This window comes from Cenococcum geophilum (genome assembly GCF_001692895.1).
Source record: "Cenococcum geophilum 1.58 unplaced genomic scaffold K441scaffold_38, whole genome shotgun sequence".
In the NCBI taxonomy this organism is placed as follows: Eukaryota; Fungi; Ascomycota; class Dothideomycetes; order Gloniales; family Gloniaceae; genus Cenococcum; species Cenococcum geophilum.
The window spans coordinates 1,112,398-1,128,310 of NW_027137596.1; the positions used below are offsets into that span (position 1 = coordinate 1,112,398).

Below are 15,913 nucleotides of genomic sequence, written 5' to 3' on the forward strand. Positions count from 1 at the left end.
CTCCAAGGTGTTGTTCCAGATCCTTGCGGTGATCAACCACCAGGGTCGCACGCCAATATTTTTCCTAAGCGAGGTTGAACTTTTTATCAAGGCGGGACCGCAAACACCAAGTAGTGCACCACAGCGAAGTTCTTACACTGCCAAAATGTCTTTAACGGAGAGGTTTGCGAAGATTCGCTCTTCTCCACGGCTGCAAAACCAGCAGCAGGTGAGTTACTCGTACAATTCGCTCTTGCGAGTTCGTGCTCATTGATCACAGACCGCAGTGGTTCTGTCCGCGGTCGAAGACACCCTTCGAGATCAGAATTCCGAGTTCACGCCCACAGCATACTTCGCTGCGCTGCTATCGCTTCTAAGCCAGTACATATCCTCAAGCAAGGGCATCGTCAACAAAGAAGTTGCCTCTGCCGTGGTGTATTTGCTGGACCTTGTCACGCCACACGTCCCCGCGCCGCTGCTTCGGTCGAAATTTTCTCAGATCCTGACGAGCCTTGCGCCGGCATTGACACATCCGGAAGCTGAAGCGCCGCTTCTTCGATCCTCGATAGGATGCTTGGAGTCGTTGTTGGTCATACAGGATGCACAGGCATGGGCGCTGCCGCAAACGCAGATTAGCCCGAGGAGGGCGGTCGCGGGACTGCTCACAATCGCGGTCGACCACAGACCGAAAGTGAGGAAGCGGGCACAGGATGCTTTGTCTAAAGTCCTCAAAAATCCACCGCCAAGTCCGTCGCTGGATCACCCAGCAGCAGATATGTGTGCGGAGACTGCGCTACGAACATTGAAGGATGTTGCAGATGCTGCTGGCAAAAGTAAAAAGCACAAGTCGCAACGTGACGGTCAACATCATGAACCGGGCCTCATTCATGCTTTACAACTGATCAAGACCATTGCGACTGCTTCTGGAGGCTGGCCGAGTAGAAAGATTGACTCGCTTTGTGAACTCTTATTGAATATCTCGAAGTCGAGCAATGAATACCTTACCATGGCTGCATTCGAAGTTTTTGAAGTCATATTCGCTGGAATGGCCGATGAAGTGTCTTCTGTAAAGCTCCCTCGACTACTCGAGGTGATCTCGGAGCTACAGCCATCGAAGAATGATTCACAATTGCTTCCCCCATGGATAGCTGTCTTATCCAGAGGTTACGATGTCTCAGCACAGATCAACCCTGATGAGACTTTCCAAAACCTTCCTAATTTATTTGCTATGATATCCAACTTCCTTAGTTCTCCTTCTCACAACATCCGTATTTCTGCTTCAGAATGTCTCATTTCGTTCATGGCAAATTGCATACCAGACAACGTCCTGCTGGACCCTTCAATATTTGACGAGAAAGTCCTGGAGAAGCTAGCGAAGACTGCTACGGATCTCTTGAGCATAAAGTTCCAAGCCGCCTGGATGGAGGTCTTCAATGTTCTCGGTGCAATATTCGAAGCGTTGCGATGGCGTTCAGCCCCGCTTCTCTCAAACGTGGTCAGGACCATTGGGGAACTGCGAGGAAACGAGTCCTTCGCGGGAAAGAAAGAAGCCGATGCAGTCCTTGCAAAAGCGATACGGGCCATGGGTCCAGATAACGTCCTCAAGATTTTACCGCTTAACCTTCCGAAACCCGCTCCAGGCCACCCTGGACGGGTTTGGATGCTGCCAATTCTCCGAGACTCCGTAAGCAATACGCGCCTGGCACATTTTAGATCAGATATGGTTCCCTTAAGCGAGGCAATTTTTCAGCGAGTTCTCGAGCACGGGGATGCAGAGAAAACTATGGAGATCAAGGTGTTTGAGACCGTTGTACAGCAAGTTTGGTCTATTCTGCCCGGTTACTGTGATTTGCCGCTTGATCTTACTGAAGTAGGTCGAACATTTTTGCGCTTTTGCCGAACTCGCTGACATTGTTCTAGGCTTTCGATCAGAGCTTTGCGGAACTATTATCTAACTTGCTATATGGGCAGGCGGATCTAAGGACAGATCTATGTAGGGCACTGCAAAACCTCGTAGACTCTAACAAAGCCATAATAGAGTTATTTGACGAAGAAGAAAATCTTGTCGCTCAGTCAAAAGTATCCAAAGCTGATGCGAAGAATAATCTTGATCACTTGGCAGGATTCGCTAGCAATCTACTAGCAGTGCTATTCAACGTCTACAGTCAGACTCTACCGCAATACAGAGGGATCATCCTTCGCTGTATAAATGCTTATCTGAGCATCACACCGGAGAAGGTAAGCCAGTAGAATCTCTTATCTATTCCTAGACGGGTAGTAACATCTCTCACAGGAACTCATGGAAACCTTCGTACGAGTTACGACCCACCTCGAGTCCTCCCTTGGTGAGGGTGGTCCCCAAACACAAGCCGATAAGCAAAAGCAAGAGAAAACGAAAGATAAAATGCCACCAATGAGCCACACACTCATGGACCTTGTCATTACAATCTCCATCTACCTCCCTCGCGATAGTTTCCCCACCCTGTTTCAAATGGCTGCTCTCATCGTTAATAAGGACGATGATCCGCAGCTGCAGAAGAAAGCTTACAAGCTCATTCCCCGTCTCGCCGAGTCACCCATCGGCAAAGCTGCGCTGGAAGAACGAAATACTGAGCTACAACAGCTCTTACTACAAAGTTCGGATAAAGCATCGGCACCCTCCCGCCGCGACCGGCTGGCTGCTATCGCTCAGATCGTTGAATTCATCCCCAACAGCGACCTCCACTTCATACCCTCAATCCTCCCAGAAGTTGTCATCTCAGCCAAAGAAGTCAACGAGAAAGCGCGCACAGCTGCCTTCGACCTCCTAGTTTCCATGGGGGAGAAGATGGCGCTCGGTGGCACCGTCGTTAACGCAAAAGTTCCAAATATGTCATCCGACACGCCATCCGTGCCAGCGACGCTAGAAGAGTACTTCACGATGGTCTCGGCAGGTCTGGCAGGAAGCACACCGCACATGATCTCCGCCACGATCACCGCCGTCACGAGAATCCTGTACCATTTCCAATCGCGCATATCGACGGAGACAGTGCAGAACCTGCTCGAGCTCATGGACATATTCATCCAGAACCCGAACCGCGAGATCGTCCGCTCGGTGCTTGGCTTCGTCAAGGTCTCGGTCATCTCGCTGCCGCAGGACCTCATGCTGCCGCGCCTCAAAGCCCTGGTCCCGAACCTGATGGTCTGGAGCCACGAGCACAAGGCCCACTTCAAGGCCAAGGTGAAGCACATCCTCGAGCGCATGATCCGCCGCTTCGGCGTCGACGTCGTCGAGAAGGCGTGTCCGGAGGAAGACCGCAAGCTCATCGCCAACATCCGGAAGACGCGGGAGAGGAAGAAGAGAAAGAAGGAAGGCGGCGAGGAGGATGAGGACGAGGCGGACGCCGCGCCGAAGCACAAGAGCAACTTCGAGTCCGAGTTCGACGAGGCTGTATATGGCAGCAACGACGACGACGACGAGAGCGACGGCAGCGACGTCTCGGACGAGGAGGTCATGGGGCGCAAGAAGGGCGGCAAGGCCGACCGGAAGGAGAGCAAGACGTACATCGTCGAGGACGAGGACGAGCCGCTCGACCTCCTCTCCCGACGCGCGTTGGGCAATATCTCGTCAACGAAACCACTCAAGCAGAAGGCGGTCCCGGCGAAGAAGTCGAAGGCGAAGGTCAACCTCGACGGCAAGCTTATTCTCGGCGGGCCGGAGGACTCCGAGGCCGAGGACGATGGCGATATCTTGATGGGCGATGGCAGCGGGCCCGGCGATGGCACGCTGGAGGGCGGTATTAATGCGTATGTGGATGCGATCAAAGGACGGGATGCGGCGCAGCGCGGGCAGCGGGGGAAGCTGAAATTCAGTAATCGCAGGCGGAAAGATGATGATGAGATGGAGGTGGATGAGGAGGAGGTGGGCGAGAAGATGAAGGCGATGAGGCAGGAGAAAACGGGAGGGCAGAGGGGAAGAGGGGGGTTTAAGGCGCAGAGGAGGGGTCTCGGGGTTCAGAAAACGAGGGGAGGGCGAGTGGATAAGAGTGGGAGGGGCAGAGAAAGGGGTGGGGGATGGATGAAGTCCAAGGCGTAGCCCGAATGGATGATGATTCCGATAGTCGTGATGATGGTATGACAGTGTTAAGGATGGGATACAGGAATTTGGGCGCGAAGAGGCGTTTATGGTCTGTTATGAGTGAAAGAAGTTTGCTTAGGGAGGCCATGAGCCAGGTATGATAGAATGGATCTTAATGAAACCCCTTTTAAGAACATAACTTGCGCATCCATGAACATTTGAAACAAGGCTCGGGTATAAGTACATCATAGCTTTTTCTGTACAGTCAAAACGCCATGCCATCTAAACCAGACCCGATGCACCGCTCACCAATCTCAGAAGCGAGTACACGAAAAGCATGCGCGTTCAAACGCATCCGAAATTCTAAATCCAGAAACGCTAAACTCATGCCGTATCTATGCTACTCACTTGACCTTACTCATAATCGTCTCAGATCCACGCTCAACGTAGACTTCCGCCGCCTTCGCCTTAACCGCATTCAACATGCTTCTCTCAAAATCATCACGAGCCCTCAGCACAGCCTCAATCCATCCAATCTGCACGTCCCAATACTGCCCCTTAACGGACTCGTATATGGCCGGGACAGCGCTCTTGTCCGCTTCGAGGAGTTTGACAAAACCATCGACGGCGCGCCATTTCGTTTTGATTTCCGGGAAAGAAGGGTACAACTCGAAGAAATTGAACGCGGTGAGCACGTCGTCTTTGATTTTCTCGACAAAGGGGTCTGAGCGGCGGAACTTGGCGCCGCGGTTGCGCACGGCGGAGAGGTAGCGCGCGAGGAGCTCGTCGGCAAGCTCTTCGACGAGAATGTCGCGCAGAGATGGATGTAGGACGCGCTCGTAGTCGGCTAGGTAGTCTTGGAATGTCGACACGATTTGGCCGATGCGTTTTTGGGAGTACCAGGCTGGGGTGAAGAACTCGGACATGATGGACCGGAAGTCCACGGTGAAAATTAAGGAGGCGAAGATGTGGATGAAGTGGGTGCTTAAATCGACGTAGCCGGTCAAGAGGGTATCGATTTGAGTCGTTACTGTAGGTACGTAGGCAGGGGATACTAGCGGCGTGATGTCGCGGTTGAAGAGGGTAAGATATGAGGTCAAGCCGTCTGCGTCCTGGTTGGCCTCGTCGATGCAAGCGATTTGGTCGTTAGCAACTGCAACTAGCCAATCCTGAAGCGGCTGCAATCCTTCTTGGTCCGCAGTTGGAGCGGAGTACTTCGCGAGTTCTGCGTCGGCGAGGGATTCCCACATGNGCTGGCGGGAAGAGAGCGCGCGGAACATGGCGTCGACAACGCCCTCTGCCACATCGGTACGGTCGCTGTTGCCGGCAAATATGAGTTGCTCGCGAAGCATACGCCACATGTCACCAAGAGTCTTCGTGCGGAAACAGCCATTTTCATCTGTGTCGAGCGCGGCCTCGCTACGTGCCAGGAAGTTCTGCCTGTCAGTAACAGCCATACGGTCCATCCATTCTTCAACAGCTTTGATGATGAGTTGGCGGTACTCGCGGACCAGCTCTGCAGCGCGATTGTCGATGAGATGGGGGGAAAGATTTTCTTCAGCTAAACCGAGTTTCTGCATTTTGGCGTAGTACTTCTCCTCCCAGTGAATGATGGCCAACATATGCGCGGGTTTGAGCTCTGGGTCGTCGATGCGCTCGATTAACCAATCATGCATGAGCTTATGATAGATATTCACATATGTCTGGAATATCCGCCATTTTTTGGGCATCAAGCCTGTCATGCCTAACTTGACGGTGTTAAGGTCGTTGAAGTACCAACGAACACACTTCTCCAGCTTGTCAGAGTCGTCTAGGAAAGCTTCATTCGACGCGTCGATCTGGATTGTAGTAGCCATTTCGATTGCCTTGAGAAATTTTTCCTTGTAGCCTCGCAATTCCTTAGGCCCCGTCGCAATAGACTTGAAGCGCGATGCTAGCTCTTTGTATTCCCTCTGCGCGTCTTGGAGAGCTTTGGCCTTCTTATCGTTCTTCTCCTCTTCCTCAATAACCAAAGCCAATCTGACCACCATGCCACTGTTTCCAGATTGAACGAGTGGTATCAGATTCATACATGCATTCCCAACATGCTCATCAAACCAGCCAACCACATCCTCCAATCTGTTGAAGGAATCCTGTACTGTAGACCCAGTGTCTAACCTTAAATTCTCAATCAGCTCCGTTGAAGCCTCTTCCGAGCTCTTGATCTGATCCATTGCCGCATCCCTTATATCCCTTAACTGCGTCAGCCCATAATGTATTTCCAACAAATTCGGCTGGTTCCCCGGGTCATTGTCATCTTCCCGCAGCAATGCCTCTAGCCTCGTCAAGTTCTCCTCAAACCCATCAATATCCCTCTTCATCTTCTCCACCTGCTCAAAATTCCTATGTGTCTGCGCAACGAGGTTGATGTGCGGGAAGTCTCGAATCATGTTCTGCGCCTCCGCGCACAGCTTGTCAATCTTCATCATTTCCTCCTTGATCTGGTTGACAGTGCGCTGGCCATCTGTGATGCTATTCATACCTGCCTGTGTCACCTCTAGCTGCTCCTTGAGCCCATGGCGCAGCTGCCCATCTATGGCGGCTTTCTTGCGAGTAAATTCGGCTTTGAGTGCGGGGATCTTGTCGAGGTCCTCGGGGTGCCGGAGAAGCTCGGCGAGCTTGATGGTGACGGCTTCGGCATCGTTCATTGTGGTGTGTTACTCAAGGGCAGAGTGGTATGGCCATGAGGGCTTGTTGGCAGCTTTGGGGGTCTCGAGTACGACTTGGACACGGGGATTGCTCAGGACTAGAGGCCTGCAGGTCCGGCCGGCGAAACTCCGGGTTAGAGTTATGTCATAAATCAGACGCTCCGTAGTGGAATTTTAGCCGAACTTAGATCAGCTCGTGCTTGGTTACGGGGCAGAAAATCGCTAACGTATGTGATGGGGTTTTGACCGACACCCTAGTTTTGACCGATTTGAACACCAAAATGCCACCAAATGTTAATTTGGTGACAAAACACTAGTAAAACCCATTAAAAATCATCGCATTATTTCTAGGGAGCCTTGAAGCCATAAATATATATAATAAAGTCTATATTAAGTCGGCCATTGGTGTTCTAGAGCTCAATTGGCCAGTCGATCGGCCACCGAAGGTCGCCAATTGACTCAACGTCCTCATCTGAGGACTCCTCGTCGCCTAGATTACTTGTATCGTCGTCCTCCAACCTATCCGTCACCTGCCCTTGCTGAGTGTCCTCCAGTAAAGTAGCTCCTCCCGCTCCCTTGGCTGCATCTTGAAGTTGCTTAACGAGAGCCGCAGCGGCGGCGATAGCGGTAATGGAGTCCTTCGCCCGCTTCTGGAGCTCTTCCGCAGTTAACTGTTTTAATAGCGCATAATCAGCTGCTATTTAAGCCGCTAGTTAAGCTTCTTTAGTGTTCTTTTTGTGAGCTATATTGGCGGCGGTAAGGGAGTTCTTTTGCGCCTTACTTGCTACCTTTCCTGTCTCCACTGCCTCTTGCTAGTGTTCCTTAGCCAGCTTTCTTAGATTAGCAGCCTTCTTCCTAGCTGCCTTTCTAGCGTTAATTTGTTTCCTAGCAAGTGCTTCTACTGCCTAACGATCTCTCTTAAGCTATTCCTTAGTAAGCCTAGCTTGCTCTTTGGCCTTGTTGGCGGCGCGCTTAGTAGTGGTAAGCTCTCTTACTGCCTCTAGTGTAAGAACCGACTCGGTAGAAATTATAGTCTATTTTTACTTCTTTTTAGCCTTTCTCTCCTTAGTATGTTGCCAAAGTTTATTATTCTTAGCCTGTATAATCTCTAAGCCGTTCTTTAGGGATTGTAGGTGCTGTATTAGCTTTAAAACCACTACCTCCGTCACCTCTTATGTAGTTTCTAGGTAAAGGATTATACGCGCGTACCGAGCTTAAGCGTATTTGCTATTAGGTGGCGGAGGATATATAGGGGAGGATAGAATCGTTGCATATTTAGAGGAAGGCGGTGGTATAGATAGTTAAGTAGAAGGTTATACGGAGCAGCGATTAAAAGCTTAATTTAGGTTAAAGGGATAGAGGCCTACTGCCTTAAAGGCGCTCCTAATTAACTCTCTAGTATATATTCGCGGCCGAATCTCACCTAGTATTTTTAGAAAGTACTCTCTATTAATACTAGTAATACTATAAGCCGTATATTTATTAACTTTAGATAAATATAGTTGCTTAATAACTAAGAATATAACCAGATCTAATAGCTGTAAAAGGTACGTTAAATACGGCGGTAGATAAATTAGTATAATTTTCTTTAACTAGTAAAGCTTAACAAACTTAATATTAACGTGGCTACTATAGCCGTCTATAACTAAGAGCCAGTAGCTATTATATTTACTATTATTACCGTCCTCTATTAGCCTCTACTATACCTTAGTTTGTTTAGTATATTACTTAAAGTACTCTAGCCATCGTACTCTAAGCTTTTAATTTAACTATCTATTCTTACTTATCGCTAGTATACACTCGCTTATAGCTTCCTCTACCTCTTACTATAGAGATTCTATATATTAGCGTCCTTTAAAAATAATAAATGGTGGAATTGTCTGCCTATACATTCCAATTAAATTAATTTGTAATATCTACTCCCTAAAGCCGTTAATCGTCTTAAAGTTAATAGTATTGCCTCTTAAAACTACTACCTTAGCGGCGTATGCATAGCCTATAGCGTAGCTAGTCTTATCTATATTCTATATATTAGCGTCCTTAATATTATACTAAGTCTTCGTATTAGAGTAGTTGGAAAAGAACCTCTTAATAAGGGCGGGATTATTGCTAGCAATAGCTCGTTCTAAGCTAATTAATTATATATAGTAAGTATAAAGCTCGCCCTAGCGTTTAAGGAAGCTATATATTTAGCGTTTGCCTAGTAGCGCGATATTATAGTAGGGAGGAAAGTAGGAGTTTTCGCGTTGTAAAATAAGGGTAGCAATTGTCTAAATTATATAGTACTAATATAGAAACCTAGCCTTAGTAAGGTAGATATAGTATTAAATAATTACTGCTTTACTAGCAGGAGTAATATAATACTAGTTAGTATAGGCGTTGTAATAAGATTAGTGTTTGCCTTATAGGCGCTTTTAAAAAGTAGTAGGTAAAACTCCATGTACCTTTATATAGGCTTTAGCGCTTTTATATAAGCCGCCAACGCGCTAAGCAGTTAAAGTAGCTTATAGACAATCTTCTGCACCTGGCGCTTAAAGCTAGCGAGGTATAGCTATAGGTTAGTAATATATTTCGTAAAGTTGATATATAAGAAAGTAATAGGTTAAGCTTTAATGCAGCAGTATATTGCTTTAGGTAATGTCGGTATTACCTAGGGGGTACTGCAATTGCAATAAGTAGTTCTGGTTCTTGGTTTATTCGTGTCTATCTCGTCTACCAAAAGAGAAATAAAGGGGTAGTAAAGGTCGGGCTATCTATTAGGCCGTAGGCAGTTAGGTAACCTACGCTATATATACAGCCCCTACCGCATACGCTCTACGCCATTTATCTAGTAATAATATTTATAACCTCTACTTGTATAGACAGGTAATAAGCTAGCTAAAATAGGTGGGTGGTTTGCTAGCGCGGTTAAAACTAGGATATTAGTTAAAAACTCATTATATATGTTATATGCTTATATTTTAAATTCTTTAACGTAGCGTCTAAGAGCTTATGGACGTCGCTTTAGTAGTAACTGTTAGGTAAAACTATAGTAGATAGCTATATACAGGCAAAACTCCTTAGTACGATATGGTTTTTGGTGCCAAATATATCTTAATACTAATGGCTATTGTTATATTAAGTCACGTATAGGGTAAATAAGCAGTAACACTTTAATAATAAGTGTTACTTTAGGGAGCTTAGACGTGATTTATTTTTAAACTAGTATTACGGCACTAGCAAAAAGCGGCAGCTATAGTAGACGTTATAGCAGACACAGGGCTTACGCGACTCTTACGTAACTAGGGATCGTATATAACTCCTTGCGTTGCTACTTTTTCTTTTCTTTCCTTTTCCTTAGCTTTAAATTTTCGTTTATAGATAATCTAATCGTATAGGCTTACGTAACCCTTTTACCGTACTTATATCTTAATTAACTAGGTCGCTAATATTATCTAAAGCTTAAACTACCCTTTCTTTCTAAGAAGGAACTTAAATATATCTATAGGACTATAAATAGGACAAGGATATAGAATAGGACCCTAAGGATATTATTAGGACTATAAGGACAGAACCTAAAGGAAAAGAATAGAACTCTAAGAAAAGGACTTATAAGATATATACAGACCAGAACCTATAAAGAAATTACCTAGAATTACTTAATACCCCTACTACTATGCTATAAAATATAGTAGTAGGCAAAGCCGCTATAGGACCTATAAACACCTTAGACGAAGAAATAATTAATATCTTAACCCCTTAAGCGGAGCTCGCAGCAGCTAATGCCGAAATTAAACTGCTATAAGAACTACTTAAAACTAAAAACACCCCTATATTTAGCGAGGACCTATTAAATAGACTTATTATAGTCCTTAAGGCCCTAGCCTAATATATAGTATTAGGATTATTACGGTCCGCAAAGGTTATAAACCCCCTATTACTTATAGACGGAGCTAACCCTATATTTAATAATTAGAAGCTTTAATTATAGGATAAGCTTAAAGTTAATATAGACTACTTCCCTACTACTTAAGCTAAAATAGCCTATGTTTTCGGCCGTACCGGTGGAGACGTATAGATATATCTATATCCGTAATACGCCTAGGACTTAACAGAACCCTTCCTCTCTAAAGAAAAAATAATTAACTACCTATCTTTTATTTATAAGGACCCTTTTAGGGTATAGAACGCCCACCTTAGCTATAAAGGTCTAAATATAAAAACAATAGAGACATTCTCGGCCTTTTAAACCCGCTTTTTAAACCTAGCTAGGTAAGCCTAGATTCCCCAGAAAAACCTACTTCTAGACCTCTTTAATAAGCTTACCCTAGACTTATAGCGGGCCGTATTACTAGCTTTTACTACTATATAGATGTTAAAAGAACTTATAGACTACTACCTAGCTATTAACTAAGGCCTTTATTAAATTAAGGCATAAGCTAACTAGATAAAGGCTAGGAATTCCTTAAATTAAGCTATAAGTAATATAAAAACAGCTTATAATACCCTAGTATAACCTATAACGCCTATTATACTAGCTACTAACCTAGTAATTAGCTATATAGCTAGCCCTACTATAGGCTAAGCGTTACTTAGCCTACCTATAGTAACCCCTATATATAGGCCCTTAGCAATTAAGGGGCTTACTTTTTATACAGTTAAAAAGGCTACCTTATAAGAAACTATTTAATAAAAGTAAAAGTGGATAAGGTCCTATTAATCTAGGAGGTGTCACGGAACCCCACCGCAGAGGCCTCCATAGGAGAGCCCCGTGCTCTCGCGTACACCTCGCGTACAGCTTATGTCAGCTACGCGTAGGTATATCACCTCCTTACGCCCTCGACCCTTACGATCGATCGCGCAACGTCTTATAGACTCCTCAAATACATACGTCTTGTAGCCACTACCCCGTCCCGTGACATTACGTTGCGCCTTTTTACTACTAACACCCAGCCTATAACCAATTCTACGTCTTTGCAATACTATAAGCGCTGCCAAAAGCAGCGTGCCTATAAGTTACCTTACTTTATACTTTTAAGGAACCCACAATAGTAAGACAATATTCCTTACTAGCCACTATATCAAACCTAAAGAATAATCCAATACCTATACTTAACCTACAACGCCAATTAATCCCAGGAGAATTCGATTTATCAGCCCTAGCCTTAACCCCTAAGGAGATGGACACTAATAATATCTTATCTTTTATTAACTATATAACTACGGACAAGCAAGCAGAAGGGCTACTACCTATTAAAATTAAAATATGAGACGCCGAGACGTTTATAAAAATAGTAGTATAAGAACCCAATAAATACTACCGCCTTCTACAAAACTACCACCTAAAGCTTATATAAGCTGAGATGCATACTGCCTAAGATTACAATATCATCCAAGACCTACAAGCTCGCGAGGCGCTCGCCGACAACACGCGTTAAGAAACTAAAGATAACCTCCGCGTGTCTAAACGCGACATCCAATAGTTAAAGAAGGCTAAGATCGCACTTATTGCTACAGTTACTAAAAAAGAAGGCATAATTAAATATCTACAATCTTAGCTTAACAAGCACATTCGTAATAACGCTAGACACCTCTCTACTACATATAACGCCACTTAAGTCTCTACGCCCCTAGCAACTTTACCTACTTAACGCTCGATAGAGAGTTAGCGCTAAACAGCCTTACCTAATAGGAACCCCTACTAAAGCAACGATAAAAGCTATAACGACTAAACCTAAGCTACTACCGTAGGGTCTAATGCACGTTACCCTAATCCTCTAGTTTTTTAGGGAAACTGCAAAGAATACAGCCACTAGAAGATATAAATCCGCGAGAAACTAACTTAAAGCGCCTGCCTTTTTCCTACGGAAGACACTAAAATTAGCTACATTATTAGGCGAATAAAGGGTATACTATTTAACAGACTCTTCGCCTAATAGGAGACCAATAGCCCCTAGAAGTGGCAATCCCACTAAAAAATCCTTAACGATCTTAACCTAATATACTACGACTATAACCTACTAGCCACTAACTAAGCTAAACTACATGCCCTAAAAATAAGCCCTACTAAATTATTTAATAAGTTCTATATTAAATTCCAGGAATACACCAGAGCCCTCGCCCAAGACAATACTAAAGACTAGGAAGATCTCCTTAAAAAAGTTATTTATTGCCTTAGTCACGTAGCCACCAGCTATAACTACAATAATATTTATAATATGGTAGCAGCCATACGGAAGATTAAACAACAACTAAATTAGATCGCTACTATAAACCCCTACCTAAAGACCTCCCTATAGAAGCCCTCCGGACCTACTAAACCACTAACGCCCACTACCCTAAGTAACACTACTAGTCCTAATATTGACCTTTTTATACCAACCTTTCTGTAGAAGCTACTAAACGGAGAACGCGAGCTACTCTAGAAGCTAAAGCGTTACTATAGATATTGTTAAGAAGGCTATTACAGCTATAGCCCAAACTACCCAATAGCTAGGTTTAGCAGCCGCCGCCTAATACCTAACCTAGTACCTTAAACACCAAATATATTACTATATACTACTACCGTATAAGATAAAGACGTAGTAATAGCGGTAGAGTTAGATACGGAAACGGAAAACGCTAAGTCCTAGCCCTAAGTCATAGGTTAGGACGCCCTAATAATAAAGGGATCTATATATCGGCTTGCTTAATAGATAACTTAGTAAAGATAAATAGACGGAAATAGATAGTTTTACCCGTAATAGGAACTACTGCTAAAAAATAATATAAAAGCCGTTCTATAATTAATTACGGAGCTACTGATAAATTTATAAATACCTAATTTGTACGCACTTATAACCTACCTACCTTACCCCTTACTAAAGCCCGCGCCCTATAACTTGCTAATAATAGTTATACTATATAGAAGATTACCTATATAGCATAACTCCACCTAAACATAAATAGGCACTAGGAAGAACTTTAGGCTTATATTATACTACTTACTAACTACCCTATTATCCTTAAAATAAACTAGCTCAAATAATACAACCCCGCCATTAACTAGAAAAAGAGAAAAGCAACCTTTAACTCTAAATACTGTAAAGAAACCTACCTAGGATATAGCCTAGCCGCCTCTATCTACTCCCCAAGATACCAACCTAAGGAACCCCTTATTACCCTACCTATAACTAACTACTACTATATAAGTGCCGCGGCCTTTTACCACATAGCATATAGGAAAGGCTAGACCGTTACTATAGCCTCCTAATTATAACTATATAAGCTTAATAAAGAACAAAACTACGTCCTCTATAATAATAGGATAGATATAGTTAACCTTTTAGAAAATAATACCCCCATAAAACTCTACGGACTTTTACCTTTAGACTTTAAGAAGTTTATAAAGCTTAAAAAAGGACTTACTAACAAGGAACTCCGTAAGCTCCTCCCTAAGAAATACTATAACTTTATTAACGTATACTTATAAAAAAGCGTAGATATACTCCCCCTATATTAACCTAATAACTATGCTATTAATATTAAATAAAAAAAAACGCTACCCTATAAGAGACCCTACCTAATATTAAAAGACAAACTTCTAGTTGTTAAAAAGTATATCGACGAACACCTTAACAAAGGGTTTATTCGCCCCAGCATATCCCTAGTAGCCGCCCCTATCCTCCTTACTAAGAAGCCAAAAGGAGGTATTTAATTCTATATTAACTATAGAGGACTTAACGCTATCACAATTAAGAACTAATACCCCATACCACTTATATATAAGACTCTTAAGCAGCTTAGCCAAGCCAAAATCTATACCAAGCTTAATATCATCGCCGCCTTTAACTGCCTCCGAATATAAGAAGGTAACAAATAAAAAACCGTATTCGCATTACGCTTTAGCCAATTCAAATATACCATTATGCCCTTTAGCATATATAACAGCCTAGGCAGCTTCTAAAGCTATATTAATAACGCCTTATAAGACTACCTTAACGACTTCTACTCTGCGTACCTAGACGATATACTTATTTATAGCAATAACCCTTCTAAGCATACTAAGCACGTTTAAAAGGTCCTATAGCGCCTTAGGGACGCAGGACTTTATATTAATTTAAAGAAGTACAAATTCTTAGTTATAGAAGTAAAATACCTTAAACTAATCGTCACTACTAAGGGTATCCGTATAGACCCTAAGAAGGTACACACAATTACCAAATAGTAAACCCCTAACTGCATTAAAGACGTATAAGCTTTCCTTAGTTTCGCTAACTTCTATTAAAAATTCATATACAACTTCTCGGGTGTTATAGCACTACTTATAGCAATAATGCGAATAAAGGGCCTTTCTGTAAAAAGAAAAAAAACATATCCACGTTTTATCTAGATGCCTAAATACGAGAAGGCGTTCTAAGACCTTAAAGATGCTTTTACTAAAGCACCTATCCTAGCTCACTTTATACCAGGACAATAACTTTATCTTAAGACTAACTCCTTAGACCACGTTAACGCAGGCGTCCTCTCCTAAATAGGCGATAACGGTCTCCTCCACCTAGTCATATTCTATTTATTTAAGCTTATACTATAAGAATATAACTATAAGATCTATAATAAGGAACTTCTTACGATTATATAAGCGTTTAAGGAATTCTAACTAGAACTCTTCTTAGCAGAACCTAACTAGCCAACTAAAGTCCTTACGGATTATTATAACCTTAAGTACTTTATAACTATAAAATAGCTAAACTAACGCCAAGCACGCTAGAACGAGTTCCTCTTTAGTTTTAACTTTAAAATCGCATATAGGCTAGGAGTATAAGGTACTAAGCCTAATAGCCTAATACGCCGCTTACAAGACCTTCCTTAGTCTAAAGATAACCCCTATAACCAGTTCTAATAACAAACGATCCTAAAAGTATAGAATTTGGCCCTAGGTATACTACCTACAATAGAGCTAACTATACCTTAGCTCCACACTATAGAACTAGAATCACCTCCTAAAATTAATAAGCTTATTACCACAGTATATAATACCTCTGTTAACCTATTACTATATTAACTTATTACCGCAAAGACCGCTAGCGCCTATACGCTACCAACTAAACTCTAAAGCTTAGGCCAGATTAATATAGCAGCCTTAAAAGTAAAAGAGAATAGGCTCTATTATAGAGGCCGTCTATTTATTCCTAACTTAAAAAATCTATAACAGCAACTAATTTAAATGGCC

General features: G+C 43.4%; 2 protein-coding genes across 2 annotated transcripts; one reads left to right on the top strand and one right to left on the bottom strand.

Moving 5' to 3' along the window:
* Positions 1-145: 145 nt before the first annotated feature.
* Positions 146-4,054, top strand: K441DRAFT_574390 (NUC173-domain-containing protein; the record flags this gene model as incomplete). The annotated part of the gene is made up of 4 exons (XM_067644096.1): positions 146-208; positions 260-1,849; positions 1,900-2,217; positions 2,273-4,054. The coding sequence occupies 4 exons, from the start codon at positions 146-148 to the stop codon at positions 4,052-4,054; spliced, it is 3,753 nt and encodes a 1,250-aa protein (XP_067501094.1).
* A 193-nt stretch (positions 4,055-4,247) lies between these two features.
* Positions 4,248-6,865, bottom strand: K441DRAFT_204770 (exocyst complex component Sec6). Its single transcript, XM_067640505.1, has one exon. The coding sequence runs from the start codon at positions 6,721-6,723 to the stop codon at positions 4,441-4,443; it is 2,283 nt and encodes a 760-aa protein (XP_067501095.1). The 5' UTR covers positions 6,724-6,865; the 3' UTR covers positions 4,248-4,440.
* Positions 6,866-15,913: the final 9,048 nt, after the last annotated feature.